The following is a 15,901-nucleotide window of genomic DNA, read 5'->3' as shown; positions in this document are numbered from 1 at the left end:
ATCTGTATTTTGTTTGGTTACTTACGGTTATGCTTAGGGCTGGGTAGCGGTTAAGTTTGGCATAGTTTGCATTAGCATTTTTCCCATTGAAATGAATGAGCGGCCCCCAAAAAGATATGATTGCATGACTGTGTGTGTGTGTGTGTGTGTGTGTGTGTGTGTATCTCTGTGTCTGTGTGTTAAGTGTGCATCTGTCTGCCTCTGTATCTCTGTTGTGTCTCTGCGTTTTAAGTCCTCCCTCTGTGGTCGTCATTAGGAACCTTTGCTACGTGTTTGAGGTTGGATACGAGCCGAGGATCCCCAACTTGACTGGGTTGTGTTTCTGTCCACAGGCTGCAGACAAGGCCAAGCCAGGCAGTGGACCTCTGAAGTGAGTGTGTACCCCGCATCTGTGGGCCTGGGTTCCAGTTCTCCCTCACCTGTGCACCAATTAGACAGCGCTGTGTGTTACATGACTGTAGCAGAGTACCACTCTCCAGTCAGGAGAGGTTTACCCGTGTGGGGGTGGAGGGGAACCACGAGAGCACAGGGTCGTGGGCATCAGTGGGTTACTCTGGGGTAGTGGGGGGGTCACAGTTCCCCTGCACTGTTTATATGAGGCAATGAAATATGGCTTGGAGACACAACGCATCCAAATCAGCAATTTGCGCGCACAATGGTCAGATCTGCGGGGGGTTTGACTGGAGAAGCGTAGCAAGCGGCTGGCCCAGTTCGCCTGAATGACGCCCCCATGTGTGAGCTAATATTAGCAGCCTGACGTATGACTTTTTTATCGTTAATAAACATTTCCCCACCGGCGGCCAGAGACGGGTGACAGCGTAGAGATGCTCATTAGGGGCTGCTGTAACCGCAGTCCCTGGTGCCCTATCCTGCGGGAGTAGCACACCAGCTGGCTGCAGTGCCTGACCAATCAGGGAGTAGGAGCGTGGTGGTGGGTGTCAATCAGAGTCACTGCTGTACTGTGGTGCCGTTCGAGACCGGGCTGCAAGGAACTAGGTACCTTTACCGCCTTTTTACCACGTTTACCGCGCATTAGCATGATGCAGATCCAGTCTGGCCTTGACTCTTCAGGGGTGATTGTGAGGAGCTGTGCACTGCGTTCTGCAGCTGCTCACGGTGGGCTCTGCACTGCAGTCCCATGTCCAGCTGGTGGGCGCCGTGGCGTAAGTTGTCAGCTGAGACACTCAGTGTGAGGCTCTGCCAGGCTGTGTAAACTCACACATTAACACTCCGAATACAGGCATGGCTCATGCCACATGTTGACACGTTGAGGCCCCCGTTCGATATAAGGGAAGTGAACACGTCATGCCCTTGGACCTCGACCAGTTACTTGCTCTGCTGAATCAAGTGACCTGGGCAGAAGCTCTGTAATGGGTCATGTGACCAGGGAAGAGGCTCCGTAACACTTTAACTTGTGTTTTGTGATGTCTGAGATTCTAGCTAATTATTAGCACTGGGTGTTTCAGCAGTAGTGGTCCGTTCCAGAGAGCCCCCAGTCAGCACGCTAAGGTAAAGCTGAAACTGAGGCTTTACTGCACCCCCCCACCACTCCATACATCTGTGTTCTTATCTGTGAGTCCAGACACTACCCTGCTTGTTGGCCCAAAAACCACATGACAAAAGCGGGCGAATCAGGGTTACGCCCTGTGACCTGAGGGGGGGGTTGTCGAGCCTTGCTGTCATGCCGCCGCCTGTCGCGCCAAATTGCCTTAGTTGCACCAGGAATTTGGGAAGTAAATGTTATGAAGGTGAGAAAATGTATGTATTGAGTTCAGCTCTGCGGACGGCCCAACGGTGGTGCCAATCTGTGTGAGCAGTCATGCAGGAAATGCATCACAGGCTCCGCGGGAGAAGGGGGCGGTGCGCTCCCTCGTATCATTCTGCCCTGGCAGTCCGTCTGCTGGCTGGTCATCCTTTACGAAAAGGGGGGGTTGAAGACGGAGAGTGTTTTAAGACTGTGTCAGGACGCCTCAGACGACTCCTCGCTGATTGGCTGCTGGTCTCTGGTCGCTTTTCCCCGAATTTTCATGGGCACCTACTACTATTTTAACAATGAGGTTCACAGCCGGGGAATGGCGGCATGCTTATACGCACCGCTAACGTGCTTTCACACGCCAGAGTGTGACACACTCGCAAGGCGTGAAAGGGCGGGTGGGGGGGACGTGGGCAGCATGAGCGTCCGGCCGCCATTAATCAGGCTTGTGTCCGCTAACCGCTAACCGTTAACTGCTGCCGGCACCCCAGCTGCCTCGTACGGCTTGGGGTGCCGATTGGCAGAGCAGAAGGTGTTCTGGCAACAAGAGGCTGATAACGGGAGGCGATGACTTGGAGGGGGGGGCTTTTAATCTCCCCCACTAAACCTGCCGTCTGGGTTCTGGGTGGGGGGGGGAGGGGGGTAGGGTGCAGCCCGAGTGCCTGGTGGTGGTTCCTGCCAAGCTCTGCGGTTTCTGGCCTTCACGCAGAACCAGGGGGGTTCGGAAGGTTTCGGGCCCCCAGAGAGGGCCAGCAGTGGTCTGACCCCCCAGCCTCCCCCTCACAGCTGAGACCCTGCAAGTCCTCTAGAAAATGGCAGGGAACCTCAGCAGACCCCCTGAGAGAGACATACACACACAAATACTAGCACGCAGAGGGAGACACACACAGGGTGCTCACATCCCCTGGCCTCCTGCAAGGTGTATGTGTGTGTGTGTGTGTGTGCCCACTTTGGTGGTACCATTCTCTGAACGCTGACCCCCCCGCCTCCAGTTCTTCACTCACTGGCCTGTTTGGGGAGGCATCTTGATCGATTATGGGGCCACATACCCGGGGTCGATCTGACAGTGCCCCCTGGCACATTCCTGAGAATGCAGCATTGTGTCTCTCTGTTCCTGACAAGCACGGCCAAAATGCAAACTTTCCCTCTGACGCCTCATCCTTCATTAATATATTTACTTTTTGTTTATCACCTTTTTTTCATTACAGTGTAGAGGGATCGGCTCACTGTGTTGCTGGGCCTCTACATTAGTTACAGTGCATTCCCTCTGCATGCTTTCTGCGTGTAACGTGGTCTGGGAGAATCCAGATTGGGGGGGGTAGGGGTTTTCAGCTCAACCCCAGGGGCTTTGCCCAAAGCTCATGCATTCCCGTTCAGGTGAATCTGTGTGCTGACACAGAGGCACTGTAGGAATCCAAGAACTGGGAGGAATTACAGGTGCTCTGGGGGTGTTTCTGACAGGTAAAGGCAGTCACAGGCAGACGCAGTCGCAGGTGAATGAAGTGGCAGACAAATACAGTGAAAGGGGAATGCAGTGACAGTCAAATGTAGTAACACACAAATGCAGTCACAGGGGAATGAAGTGGAAGACAAATACAGTGACAGGGGAATGCAGTGACAGGCAAATGTAGTAACATACAAATTCAGTGACAGGGGAATGCAGTGACAGGCAAATGTAGTAACACACAAATGCAGTCACAGGGGACAAGTAACAAACAAAGTAACATGCAAGCATAGTAACAGGCCAACGCAGTGAAGGACGAATACAGTGAAAGGTGAAGATAGTGACAGGTCAATACAGTGACAGACAAATGCAACAACAGGAAAATCCAGTGACAGAAGAACACGGTTACAGCCACACACAGTGACAGCTGCACGCAGTGACAGGAAAAGGGTTAGGCAGCCAGGTGTAAATGACCATACAGGACTTCTGTTGGCGGACTCTTAGGTCTCTGGATCAGCATCACCTTTTGGATGCTGTGAGCATCTTAATGGGATCTTAATAGCAGAGTAAAGAACATCAAAGCAGTCAGCAGAAAGTCACTGAGTGATATCTCTGGCTTAACGGCAAATGTGACAACCCTGAAACAGTGACACTGTCACACAGCAGGTCTGCTAGCTCCTGGGTTTAAAGGCAGAGAAATCAATGGAAGCTTATGATGAAGACCTTGGAAACTGAGAAAATACAGCAGAGATATTTGATGGAGCTCAGTAAAGGCCCACAGAGCAGATACAGTGATGCTTGATGGAGCTCAGTGAAGGTCCACAGTGCAGGTACAGTGATGCTTGATGGAGCTCAGTGAAGGTCCACAGTGCAGATACAGTGATGCTTGATGGAGCTCAGTAAAGGCCCACAGTGCAGATACAGTGATGCTTGATGGAGCTCAGTAAAGGCCCACAGTGCGATACAGTGATGCTTGATGGAGCTCAGTGAAGGCCCACAGTGCAGATACAGTGATGCTTGATGGAGCTCAGTGAAGTCCACAGTGCAGATACAGTGATGCTTGATGGAGCTCAGTGAAGGTCCATAGTGCAGATACAGTGATGCTTGATGGAGCTCAGTAAAGGCCCACAGTGCAGATACAGTGATGCTTGATGGAGCTCAGTAAAGGCCCACAGTGCAGATACAGTGATGCTTGATGGAGCTCAGTGAAGGCCCACAGTGCAGATACAGTGATGCTTGATGGAGCTCAGTGAAGTCCACAGTGCAGATACAGTGATGCTTGATGGAGCTCAGTGAAGGTCCATAGTGCAGATACAGTGATGCTTGATGGAGCTCAGTAAAGGCCCACAGTGCAGGTACAGTGATGCTTGATGGAGCTCAGTGAAGTCCACAGTGCAGATACAGTGATGCTTGATGGAGCTCAGTGAAGGTCCACAGTGCAGATACAGTGATGCTTGATGGAGCTCAGTGAAGAGTCTCTGTAGAGTTTTGTAAAATAGAGTGAAGTTTGGTGTGGGTACAATGGAGGTGGGCAGAAGACAGAATAAAGTCCAATGAATCAGTGTGAGAGGTTAGAGCCAACGTTGAATGGGTCTAGATGGATAAGTTAGAGCTTCTCTCTGCACATGTGGATCTATATGGGAGATCTGCTTAAGCCCCACCCTCATGAAGTACCACTGAAACAACACAAGATAGAAATTCCCCAAGCTGAATAACCAGGGCAGAACATCAAAACATCAAAGGCACAGGGGGAGACTGATAAACCCCAGCCCAGATCAGAGTTAGCAGTCTTTGGCTCACAGGGACAGCACTTGTGTTGGAATGGTGAAGTGACACACGTTCTCTCACCCTTTCTCTACTCCTCTCCCCTTCTCTCTGTCATTATCTCCCTCTACAAGAGGTTTCCTCCCATCATCTTCTCTGAACCCTGGAGCAAAATGCTCCTGCATCTGTGGTTAAACATGATCCCAGTGTCTCTTTACCTGCTTGATGAAGGTCTTTATCTTTGCAGAGGTTTGCCAAGTACAGTTATGATGGACAAAGGAATCACAGGATTAAGGTTTCCAGACAGGCAGTCTGGAATAGAGCCCTTATTGTTTAACCAAACAAAACACGAGACTTTTGCTATTTTTAGTTTTTTTGATTGCAGTTACGGGATTTTTTATAAAATTGAGATTCCACTAATGGGGACCGAAAAAATGGTCCCCACAATGGTCCAGCACCCCAAGGGGCATTTTTCAGAGGGTTAACCCTTTGGGGTCTAAGGGTAGGGAACACACTTTCACTGACTGGGGCATAGTCACACATTTCATTCAATATTATAAATTTAATTCATGGCAAATCAATTATCCATCCATCCATTTTCCATACCGATTATCCTACTGGGTCGCGGGGGGTCCGGAGCCTATCCTGGAAGGAATGGGCACGAGGCAGGGAACAACCCAGGATGGGGGGCCAGCCCATCGCAGGGCACACTCACACACCATTCACTCACACACCATTCACACACACATGCACTCAATACGAGCAATTTAGTAACTCCAGTTAGCCTCAGCATGTCTTTGGACTGTGGGGGGAAACCGGAGTACCCGGAGGAAGCAAATTGTTTCTTATACATTTGTTTTGCTATTACACTCATCTTAATTTGAATGTATATTTAAATATGTCAGATTTATGTTAAGTTTGACATCAAAGTATAGACATTGCAAAATGCATTTTGGAACACTTGCAGAAAAATTATAAAAGTACATTATAAGCAATGGTGGCAGTTTATTTTGATCCCAGATATCTGATCACCAAAGTCTTGGCTACATGAAGATGACTAAATGGTGTAGTTGCAACATTCAGTTGGATAAAAATATAAGAAAAACCTAACTCACATCACTATTTCTGGCTCCTTTCATTGAATGTGTAGGAGCTCTCATGCGTATGAATGAGCCATTCACACCTGGCCACATCCCCCCCCCTTTTATGGCGCTGATGGGGATGTATCTGGATCGCGTTTCACCGTTGCGTTGTTCATAAAATTACCATGCGAATGCGATTTGAATATGCGGAAATGCAGCTACTTAGAATGCGAATACCGATCTTCAGGTGAGAGGGGCACTACACGCCCCCGATGCAGGTAAAACAAAGCAAGGTGACATGGTTTACTTTTTTGCCAATTTAACATAATTTTAAAAACTTTAATACTTCCGACAATAGACGTTTTGAAAAGAAGACAGATTACGGATTTAGTCGGCGTTTTTTTCATGATTCTACATAAAGATTTCAGTGAGATATAAACTGAAATAGACGCAAAAATACGTTGCATCGCCAACAATGCACTTGACCCCAGAGAGTCAAGGGAGCAGCTGAGATGTGGCTATGATGTGGAGCACCGGCTTCAAATCAGTGACCTTCCAATTGTTGGCGCAGAGACCTAACCCACTGGTCCCTGTTTGTGGTCCCTCCATGGCACTCATTTACGTAACCCCTGTGTGTGACCCTCTCTCTCCCGCCCTCCTCATCCTGCATAATTTCTGCATCAGTGACCTGTCATTTTGCCAAGCTAAGCATTTCCCCTGCAGAACCCAGGGCGTCTTCCTGTACAGTGGGATTCCCACCGTAGCACACTGTTGGGGTTTATCCAGTCACAGTGTGTCCAGCTGTGCAGTGGGATTACCACTGTACCATCCCACTGGGCAATGTAAGCAGCACAGTCAACACACGCATCCGCTCTTTGGTCCAGTGCGGATCAAACCAGAGTCTCGGAAACTCCCCACAGACTGGGCTGACAGACAGCTGACAGGGACACCTCATGACTGAGTTTATCAGCGTTATATCCTCCGCAAAGCGTCAGCATCCCCCCCCCCCACAGTACCTCACATATAGCAGAGTGGCAGGTTGCTAATCTGAACATTTCATTCCACAGTCAGCAGATCTCTTCGCCTTTCTTCCGAAAAAAGTCTTCTGCTGATGCTAATTGTGAACTTTTTAAATTTCCTCGCTCATTTCCCCATGCCTTCCCGAAGCGACAGAGGCTTGTCACCCCCTCTCCTGGCGTAGGCGGGCCAGAAACATGCCTTCCGGGGACGGGGGGGAGGTGAGACATCTGCCAGGGGAACACAAGCCAGCATGTTGTTCTCTCAGAGTCGGAAATCTTTCAGATCAGCCTCTGTGGGATAATCTGATGTATTACGAGCCTCGTTGAGGCTTTTATCCAAAGTGGTGGAAATTTATTGATAAAGCAGGGTTATCCAGCCCCTGCAGCATTTGGGGTTAAGGGCCTCACTCAGGAGTCCAGTGATAATATTACTCTGCAGGCAGTGAGATCTGAACCGGCAACTGTCTGATTATTGACACAGTCCCTTGGTTGTGTAGTGCTTCAGAAAAGTATACCCGTAACAGCCCGGCAGGGAGTACCCCAGACGCTGGAGCTTGGAGCTGGCCAGCTGGACGTTAGGTCGCAGCCCGACGTGAACCTCTACACATAAACCTTGTGAGGTGAACTGCAGAGGTTTTACGAGGGTGGAGGGCAGACAGCACACCTCGTGTGAACGTGACACATGGGACAGGGGGGTCCAATACCTTCAGGGTGAATCGCACGCACTCACGATGTGACAATCGATATTTGTGGTTTAGCCTCACACCTGCCAGCAGGACACTCCCATCCTCCTAATGAGGTGCTTGATGTTCCGTGCTGTCGTGAGACGTCTGCCATGGAGGGCAAGCTCGCGTGACTCATTGCAGTGGGATGATCCCGGCCCTGGAGAGCGGGGTGACCCAGGAAGCATGTCACTATTACGGTGGGGGGGGGACTCTGATTAGCACACCTTATGGTGTCACGCAAGACACAGTACCTGCCTCTCTCATCTGGTGCACTTTATTCCAGAACGTTCTCCTGGCTGCAGTTAACGCGTGTTTGTCACTATCGAGATTATGATCCCCAGCGAGGATACCCCTGCGCCTTGCAGTCCCGTTTCCCGGCTCTGGGTGTCGCTCTGCCTTCATACTCCAATTAATCATTTTCTCCAAAACCACAACTGCGATTGACGCTGAAACCTGGAAATCCAATCTGCACGGAGCCGTGTGGAAAATCCAGTTGATCGCCTGACTGATGTGGGATCCGAATCAAAAGCAAACCGAACTGAATAAGCCCAAATTAAACGGTTAGGTTTCGATGATATGTGGCATTCCATCCAGCATGAATAGCTAATCGAACTGCTCTTTAGGTTTAGCCCCAAAATCTGAAGCGCTGATATGGGAAGCTTGCGATGATGTCTTCATGAAGTCTCCAGCCCTCTAAGCGCCAGGGTGTCCACATGCAGGAGGGTTATTCCACATCAAAGTATGTTTGTTTTACCATAAAACCTTGGCCTTGTGCTCAGTACAGCCCACTCAGCTTTTTATCGCGTCTTTAAAACTGCATCACCAATCATCGGTGCTGTCATTTTAACCTCCCGGCTCAGTGTCACACCGCCCTGCGTTCCTGTGGTAAGGGGGCGACCGCGGCAACGAGACCTGCCGTGCTGGGGGGGAAGCATTTTAGCATCCTGACAGATGGATAGATTATTTATACACCAGGCAGAACCCCTCCTCCTTATTTTAGCTTAAGTAAGGGTGCTCTTTAGTTCCTGAAGTTATTTATAACACTGAAAAAGTGCGTAGGGGGGGTCCTTTACTTTTACTTTAATGTTGTACAGTTTCTAACCTTGCCCTCCACTCCACTGGAGTTCTCTATGTACATTTATATGCAGGGAGGCTGGGGGGGTGGGTTGTAATTCATCTTGCTGTTTGAGACTGTAAAGGTCTATAAGGTGGCTGTATTTTTGAAGCGTAAATGAGGAATGTAGCGGCGAGGGCAGGAAAGGTCGGGGAATATCTGTGCGCTCTTGCGGGTTATTTATGTGGGCATATATCTCTTTTATTTGGGGGCATCAAAGAAAAAAGCACATGATGGGGGAGCTCCCCCCCCAGCACACACACACACGCACACACACGTGAGGCAGGACAACATGCTCTCCAACAGACAGAGGCACTCATCTGTCCTCGTAAGGTGAGCGCGGCTAATTAGTGAGCTGCTCGACCTACATCACACTCGCCGTTTCCATGGGAACGAAGCCGCGGGCACCTTGAAGAACTGAAACCATGAACAACGTCAAATCCGCGTTTTTGGCTTACGAGAGGGGGTCTCACCCCATAGGAGTGACCTAGCCTGCAGTAAACCTACATTAGCCAAGCTATGGTTAGAGGAGGGGCCTTTGAGGGTGCCGTGGCAACAGGCAATGATGAAATGTGCGTCTGAAATGGTGTCTAAAAGATGGCAGCATTTAAGGTTTCTTGTCCAAAATAATACTGATCTATCTGGAGTGTGAAACCTGGATGGAACATTTTCCAGTTTAAGGCCATGAAACATCTGTAGGAGGTTCACTTTCTTAGCCCTTGGTGCTAACAGACACCGATCTGCAGCAGGATTAACAGACCAAATGCAACGAGGTCACTGAGAGTTACTTGTCTTCTAGTGAAAATGGAATTAAAGTTTGATGGGAGCAGGTATCAGACTCGCGACTGTCACAATCCAGTTACCCGCTTGACCTTTGAACTCTGTCATCTGCCCCTACAGCATGTGTATCAGGTGGCTTGACAGTGATGACAGTGATTCCGTAGATAATGGTTTATGGTGCCTATGTGAATTGTGACGCTCTTGTACCCGTTGTAGTCAATCCCCTCTTTTGGGTGTTAGTGGGGGAGCATTTATTTCCCGTAGACCAGTGAGCTACTGTTGTATGAACAAGATAAATATTTGTCATATTTCCATCATACTACATATTGAAAGCCTTCCAGACTCACAAAATCCCAATAATCAGTGTGACAGATCATCAGCATTGTCAACAGACCCTTTAAGGCGTGAGCAAGGACCCAGTAACGTGAAAGTGTTGGACAAAGCTTCCCTATTTGATGATCTCTCCACCTGCTGATCTCTCTGCCTTGCTGACCTCTCCCTTTACTAATCTCACCCCCTGCTGTTCTCATCTCCATGCTGATATCTCCCCCTTTCTGATCTCCCTTCCTTGCTCATCTCTCCCCTTGCTTATCTCACATCCTTGCTGATCTCTCCCCCTGCTGATCTCTCCTCACTGCTGTTCTCCTCCCCTCGCTGATCTCTCATCCTTCCGATCTCCCTTCCTTGCTGATCTCTCCCCCTGTTGAGCACTCCGTCTTCTGATCTCTCCCTTCGCTAATCTCCACTCCTCGCTGATGTCTACCCCTGATAAGTTCTCCCCACTGCTGATCTCCTCTCCTTGCAGATCTCTCCCCCTGCTGATCTTTACATCTAATGATCTCGCCCCTTGCTAAGCTGGGTGATTGGCAGGCAGTTGTCTGATGGGATGTAGCTGAAACCCAATATTTTCACCTCATTCATGCATCTCCGGCAATTCTCTCTGCCTTCCAGTTAATCTGCTCTCCCTCTCTGGACCATCCTCATACATGAATGAATTCATCTTTCATTTATACATATAAGAGAGAGAAAGGCTGACTTTAGAAAATAAGACATAAAGAATGGCTGGATTTTGAAAGCCAAGCAGTGCACTGTTTAATGCCATTAGCACTAATCTACAATCCAGCCCCCTTCCAGGCTACATTGTGGGCTGAGGATAATGAAGTAGGATGTTGGACCCTAGAATATTTACAAGCTGTGACACAAGCCGCAGGCAGGCAGGCAGGCAGGCTCACCCGCAATCCGGGGCCGTTCCCCTGGCACGTATTGCTCTGCCTCTCAATTATTCATATTCAGCTGAGCAACTTGCAAGAAATACCCGATGTGATGGGAAACAGATCCGATTATTATTGCCTCCAAAAAGTTGGACAGACACGCTAACAAGGAAGGAGCACGTTAACAAGGAAGGGACACGTTAATGAGGAATGGGCACGGTAATGAGGAGAGAACACATTAACTAGGAAGGGACATGTTAACTTAGAAGGAACACATTAATGAGGAAGGGGCATATACACGAGGAAATGATACATTAAGGAGGAAGGGACATACTAACGAGGAAGGGAAATGCTAACGAAAAAGGGACATGTTAATGAGGAAGGGGCACGTTAACAAGGGAGTGACACGTTAAGGAGGAAGGGACACGCTAATAGGGAAGGGGCATGCTAACGAGGAAGGGACACATTAACGAGAAAGGGACACGCTGACAATAAAAGGGACAGGCTTACAAGCAAAGGACAAGCTAACAAAAAGGGATATGCTAATGAGGATGGGATATGCTAATGAGGAAGAGACATGCTAATGCGGAAGGACGCATGAGGAAAAGACACACTAATGACTGCCACATGTTAATGAAAAAGGCAAAGAATGAGCTACAGCAGTAGTTTGGGACATTGATGAACATGTTTGTGGTCAGCTTGAGATGAGGCATGTTTAGTAGATCTAGGGAAAGAGAACTGGATTGGCTGTGAGTCTAAGCTTGAACCCTGGAGACGACGTATGAGAGCGGTTCATTGGAGTGCTGTCAGTGCTGCTTTGGCTTGACTCTGTTAAGGGACATGTGACTGACATTTTCTATTTCAACTCGAAAGGCAGAGAGTCTGAGAACCACGTAAATGAATGTCTGTGAGTACAGCATGTAACCCTGATGTGAGGCTCCAGGCGTCTCTGCGTCCACTATGTGTTATCATATGTGAAGGTACATGCTAAGACTCACATAGCACACATGCTCTCACATACACGCACAGAATACACACATGCGAGTATGTGGCCACATAATCCATCAAGATGTATCCGCAAACAGGCCAGAGAGTGGAGAACTAGAGGCGGGGGGTCAGCAATCAGAGAATGATACCTCCAAAGTGGGCACATGCTCTCACACACACACACATGCTCTCGCATACATACACGAAAAGCACACACGCACTCACATACATACACACAAAGCACACACGCACTCACATACATACACACAAAGCACACACGCACTCACATACATACACACAAAGCACACACGCACTCACATACATACACACAAAGCACACACGCACTCACATACATACACACAAAGCACACACGCACTCACATACATACACACAAAGCACACACGCACTCACATACATACACACAAAGCACACAATATGCTGAAAACTGAAACCATGGAGGGACACGCCACTCCTGTCTGAGTAAAAGCTGGCATCAGTAGAGAATTCATCTAACTGCTCTGCTTCCTGTCGTTATCGCGGCTGCTGTGCACCTCCTCAGTGCCTCCTCTGCGACTTCTCATCTGGATGCCGCCTCAGTAATTGAAGTGATTCAGTAAAATGTACCACATCTCTGTGTGTTTTTTCTTTGCATGTTAAATTACCAGCAACTTAGCCAAGGGCAGAGACCTGTGATTACCTTCACTGGCCCGAATCAAGCGCAAATACCTGCATCAGAGGGGAAAACACATTCTTGTATTTTCTCAAGCACAATTTAGCGCGCACACACACACACACACACACACAGACGCTCACACAAGCATAGACACACTTGAGGCTTTGCTTACTGGTCCATGCATCTAATGGCACTGTACAGTCAGGTCCTCGTCCCAGGAGATGATCTGAGCTGTAACACACACCACGACTAAGAACGCGGCCTTTTCACACAAGTGCCCGCTGGGGGCGCATTTTGTAATCTAATTAAACATGTCCCCATGGTAAACCAGGCCAAGTCAGTTATGATCCATGAGGCCTACAGAGCCCTGGTGGTCTTCAGAGGTACTGCAGAATTCATTTCATAAGCCTTTTTGCAGACCTTGATGTGCACTCTGCTTGACCTCTGATTTAGGCACCACGGAAATCAGATCTTTGAATCATTTTTGGACGCAATTTAGTCCATCACTGGCTAAATTTGGGGTCCACATTGGCTAAAGTTTGGACCATCTTTGTCCTTTCTCTGGATCCTTGACCATCTGTGCCCTGTGTCTGAGACATTTACACACATGGCATAAAAAAGGACAAATAACTAAACATGACCTGTCCTCTGATGGGGTCAGGATGTTACATGCTGCGACCCGGTAATTGAATCAATTAAAGGCCCCGGGGCGAGCAGGGCGACCCGCGGTCAGTGGTACCATTTCCGCGGCTCCAGAGCACAGGTTGCACTTTGGAGTGATTTATAAAAATAATAGAGCAGTGTGTTGAAGATCATTTAATAACACAGCGAGGCTAGCGGACGAGCTATAAATTATGGATGACAAGCCTCCGGAACTCCTGTCTCTCTCCCCCCCCCCCCATCCCGTCTCTCGTTATCTCACACTCTCACACCGCGATACACCAGCACACTCCCACACACAAACAAACAGCTTCCTCCGGGTCCCTCTGGGAGTGGTGCGAACGCTGGCATGGAGAAACAGGACTCAGCATCGGCCCGGCTGGGATATCAGCCATCGAGGGTCTGAGGGAGTGGAGTCAGACTCATGCGTGCTATGGGCTCCTCGCCGCCTCCCGGTTTGCTCCGTCCTCCCAACTCCTCTGGCCCCCCACTCATACATGTATAATTAAGGGCCCCGCTTTATTGAGGAGGCACCTCGACAGCTCTGCCCTTGAAAGATAAGACCGGGGGCTTGTGTCGGAATTTTAATGCCCCACATGTGGACCCGTGCGGCCCCCCCAACCTGACTTTGTCTGATGTTTAAATAATCAGACACTACCAACAAACAGGAAATGAGCTAGGGGGCTTCGAGGGGCCAATTTGTGCGTGGTCTTCCTGCAGCCCTGGGCTCAGCAAGGGGGTACAACTGCTGGGATTCCTTTGAATTCCGTGGTTTCCTACTAAAGAGAGGACAGGTGGCCTCAGGGCGGTCCAGTTCAAATCACTCTCCCATTGGTGGTGGGTTCTGGTACCAGTGCAGGGACAGCCGAAGAGCCATTGTGATTCTCAAACCCCGGTGTCAAAGGTCAGAGTGGGGGGGGCTCAAAGGTCGGGGGTGAGCAGTCTCTGATGGTTTTTCACTTCCTTCCTGGAAGACAGTGAATCATATAGCTATGAGTATGGTGACTTAAGCTGTGAGTATACTGACTTAAGCTGTGAGTATGGTGACTTAAGCTGTGAGTATACTGACTTAAGCTGTGAGTATTGTGACTTAAGCTGTGAGTATGGTGACTTAAGCTGTGAGTATGGTGACTTAAGCTGTGAGTATACTGACTTAATGTGTTTAGCTGGCTGCAGGTCCCTCTAACGGCTGCCTGGGGTGTGTGCTACCGGCACATTGCCGAAGCAGCCAGCCGTGGCTCGGCCAGTATGCCGAAGCATGGCTAAGCTGATTCCGCACTAATTCCTGGTGAATCGATGCAGGACCTGGAAGACTTTTCTGGATGAGGGAATTCTAATGTAATTAAGCCAATGGGTTTCCAGGCGGGGAGTGTGCGCACAGTGCAGTGTTTGCGTTTATGTGTCCATGATCTTGTTTCGAGACTTAATTATAGAGAGTCATTGGCATTTTAAGTGTTTTAGCGACCAGCAAGTGAACAGCTCCAAAGGTCATACTGTGGCCACAGGGGGTAGGGTAAAGACATGCCGGACAGCATGTCTTGATCAAATGAGCACTGCTACCTCACACCTCCAGGGTTGTGGGTTCGAATCCCATTTGGGTTACTCTGCATTCCTCATGCACTTTGACTTACTGGTGCTTCAGATTTGCCCAAAGAATACAGTTGTGGGTGTGTGTGTGTGTGCGTGCGTGTGTATGCATGCCTTGTTGCGGACTGACATCCCATCCAGATCGCCCACTAGCCTTGTAGCCCGTGCTTTCTGGAATATACTTGCGGCACTCTTGCACTCTGGAGCAGGAAAAGTGGTTATAAGATGGATGGGTAACCTATAAATAGTGCAGTGAGCAGGATCTGGACCGAGGGTTCCCTCCAAGAGCGTGCGGTGATTGTGTAAGCATCACTTTGCAGTTACGTGAGTGTGCGTAGGGGGGCGTCAGGTCTTCTCCCCTCCCTCTTAGTGTCGAGTGGTTTATCTGAGTGTCAGAGGCACCTTCAGGAGTGTCAGGCGGCCCTGGACAGCATGTTGTATAGCAGGCCACGGCGGTGCCTGCCAGCAGAAGGATAGGAGGCAGAGACACGGCTTTCATGGAGATCGGGAGTCAGCGGCATGGGCCAGGGAACGCACTGGGGGGCGCCGTGGTGGCCTGGGAGAGTGGCAAGCTCCTTTAACGTGGGTTCAGCCAGATTGCAGAGAGTTGTGAGTAATGCCGACTTCCCGAGCACAGGGCGTGACGACCCCCCAGAGCCAGCCGAGTGGTACACTGTCCGCACTGGCCATAACCGGGTCCCGGGGCGGGCCTCTCAAGGCAGGAGATCCAGCTCACCTCTGCCTTCCTCTCTCTCAGCCTCCCCGGGCCGGCCACTCGCTCCAGTGAAGCAGGTCACTCCAGCGGTGCTTCGGGCAGCTCCAGCGAATCAGAAAGCAGCTCTGAGTCAGACTCAGACAGCGAGAGCAGCTCCAGCGACAGCGAGGGCAACGGAGCATCCCGGAAGGCCACACCCGAGGTACGGCTGCCTTCCTACTTCCTACTTTTAATGCTCTTTAAGAAAAGGTTGACTTTTCTGCATGCTCATTTGCCACAAAAGGAGCAGATAGACGTGTTGCAAAGAGAATTGTGGGTAATTTAATTCTGCCCCCTACCCCGATAGCCCCTGTGGCATGCATGCATAAAAGAGGACAGTCTGCATAG

General features: G+C 49.7%; 1 protein-coding gene across 5 annotated transcripts in view; it reads left to right on the top strand.

The window, feature by feature from the left end:
• The window catches only part of aff2 (AF4/FMR2 family, member 2), a 115,078-nt gene that overhangs the window by 87,611 nt on the left and 11,566 nt on the right, over positions 1 to 15,901 (top strand). For all 5 annotated transcript variants that reach the window (XM_049028793.1, XM_049028790.1, XM_049028792.1 and 2 more), the window contains exons 9-10: positions 333 to 370; positions 15,557 to 15,716. In XM_049028793.1, the coding sequence (XP_048884750.1) occupies positions 333 to 370; positions 15,557 to 15,716 (198 nt within the window). The remainder of the gene's footprint in view (positions 1 to 332; positions 371 to 15,556; positions 15,717 to 15,901) is intronic.

The sequence above is a fragment of the Brienomyrus brachyistius genome, chromosome 10, assembly GCF_023856365.1.
Source record: "Brienomyrus brachyistius isolate T26 chromosome 10, BBRACH_0.4, whole genome shotgun sequence".
Taxonomy (NCBI): Eukaryota; Metazoa; Chordata; class Actinopteri; order Osteoglossiformes; family Mormyridae; genus Brienomyrus; species Brienomyrus brachyistius.
Note: the sequence above shows the minus strand (reverse complement) of the source record. Positions and strands in the feature narration are given on the sequence as shown.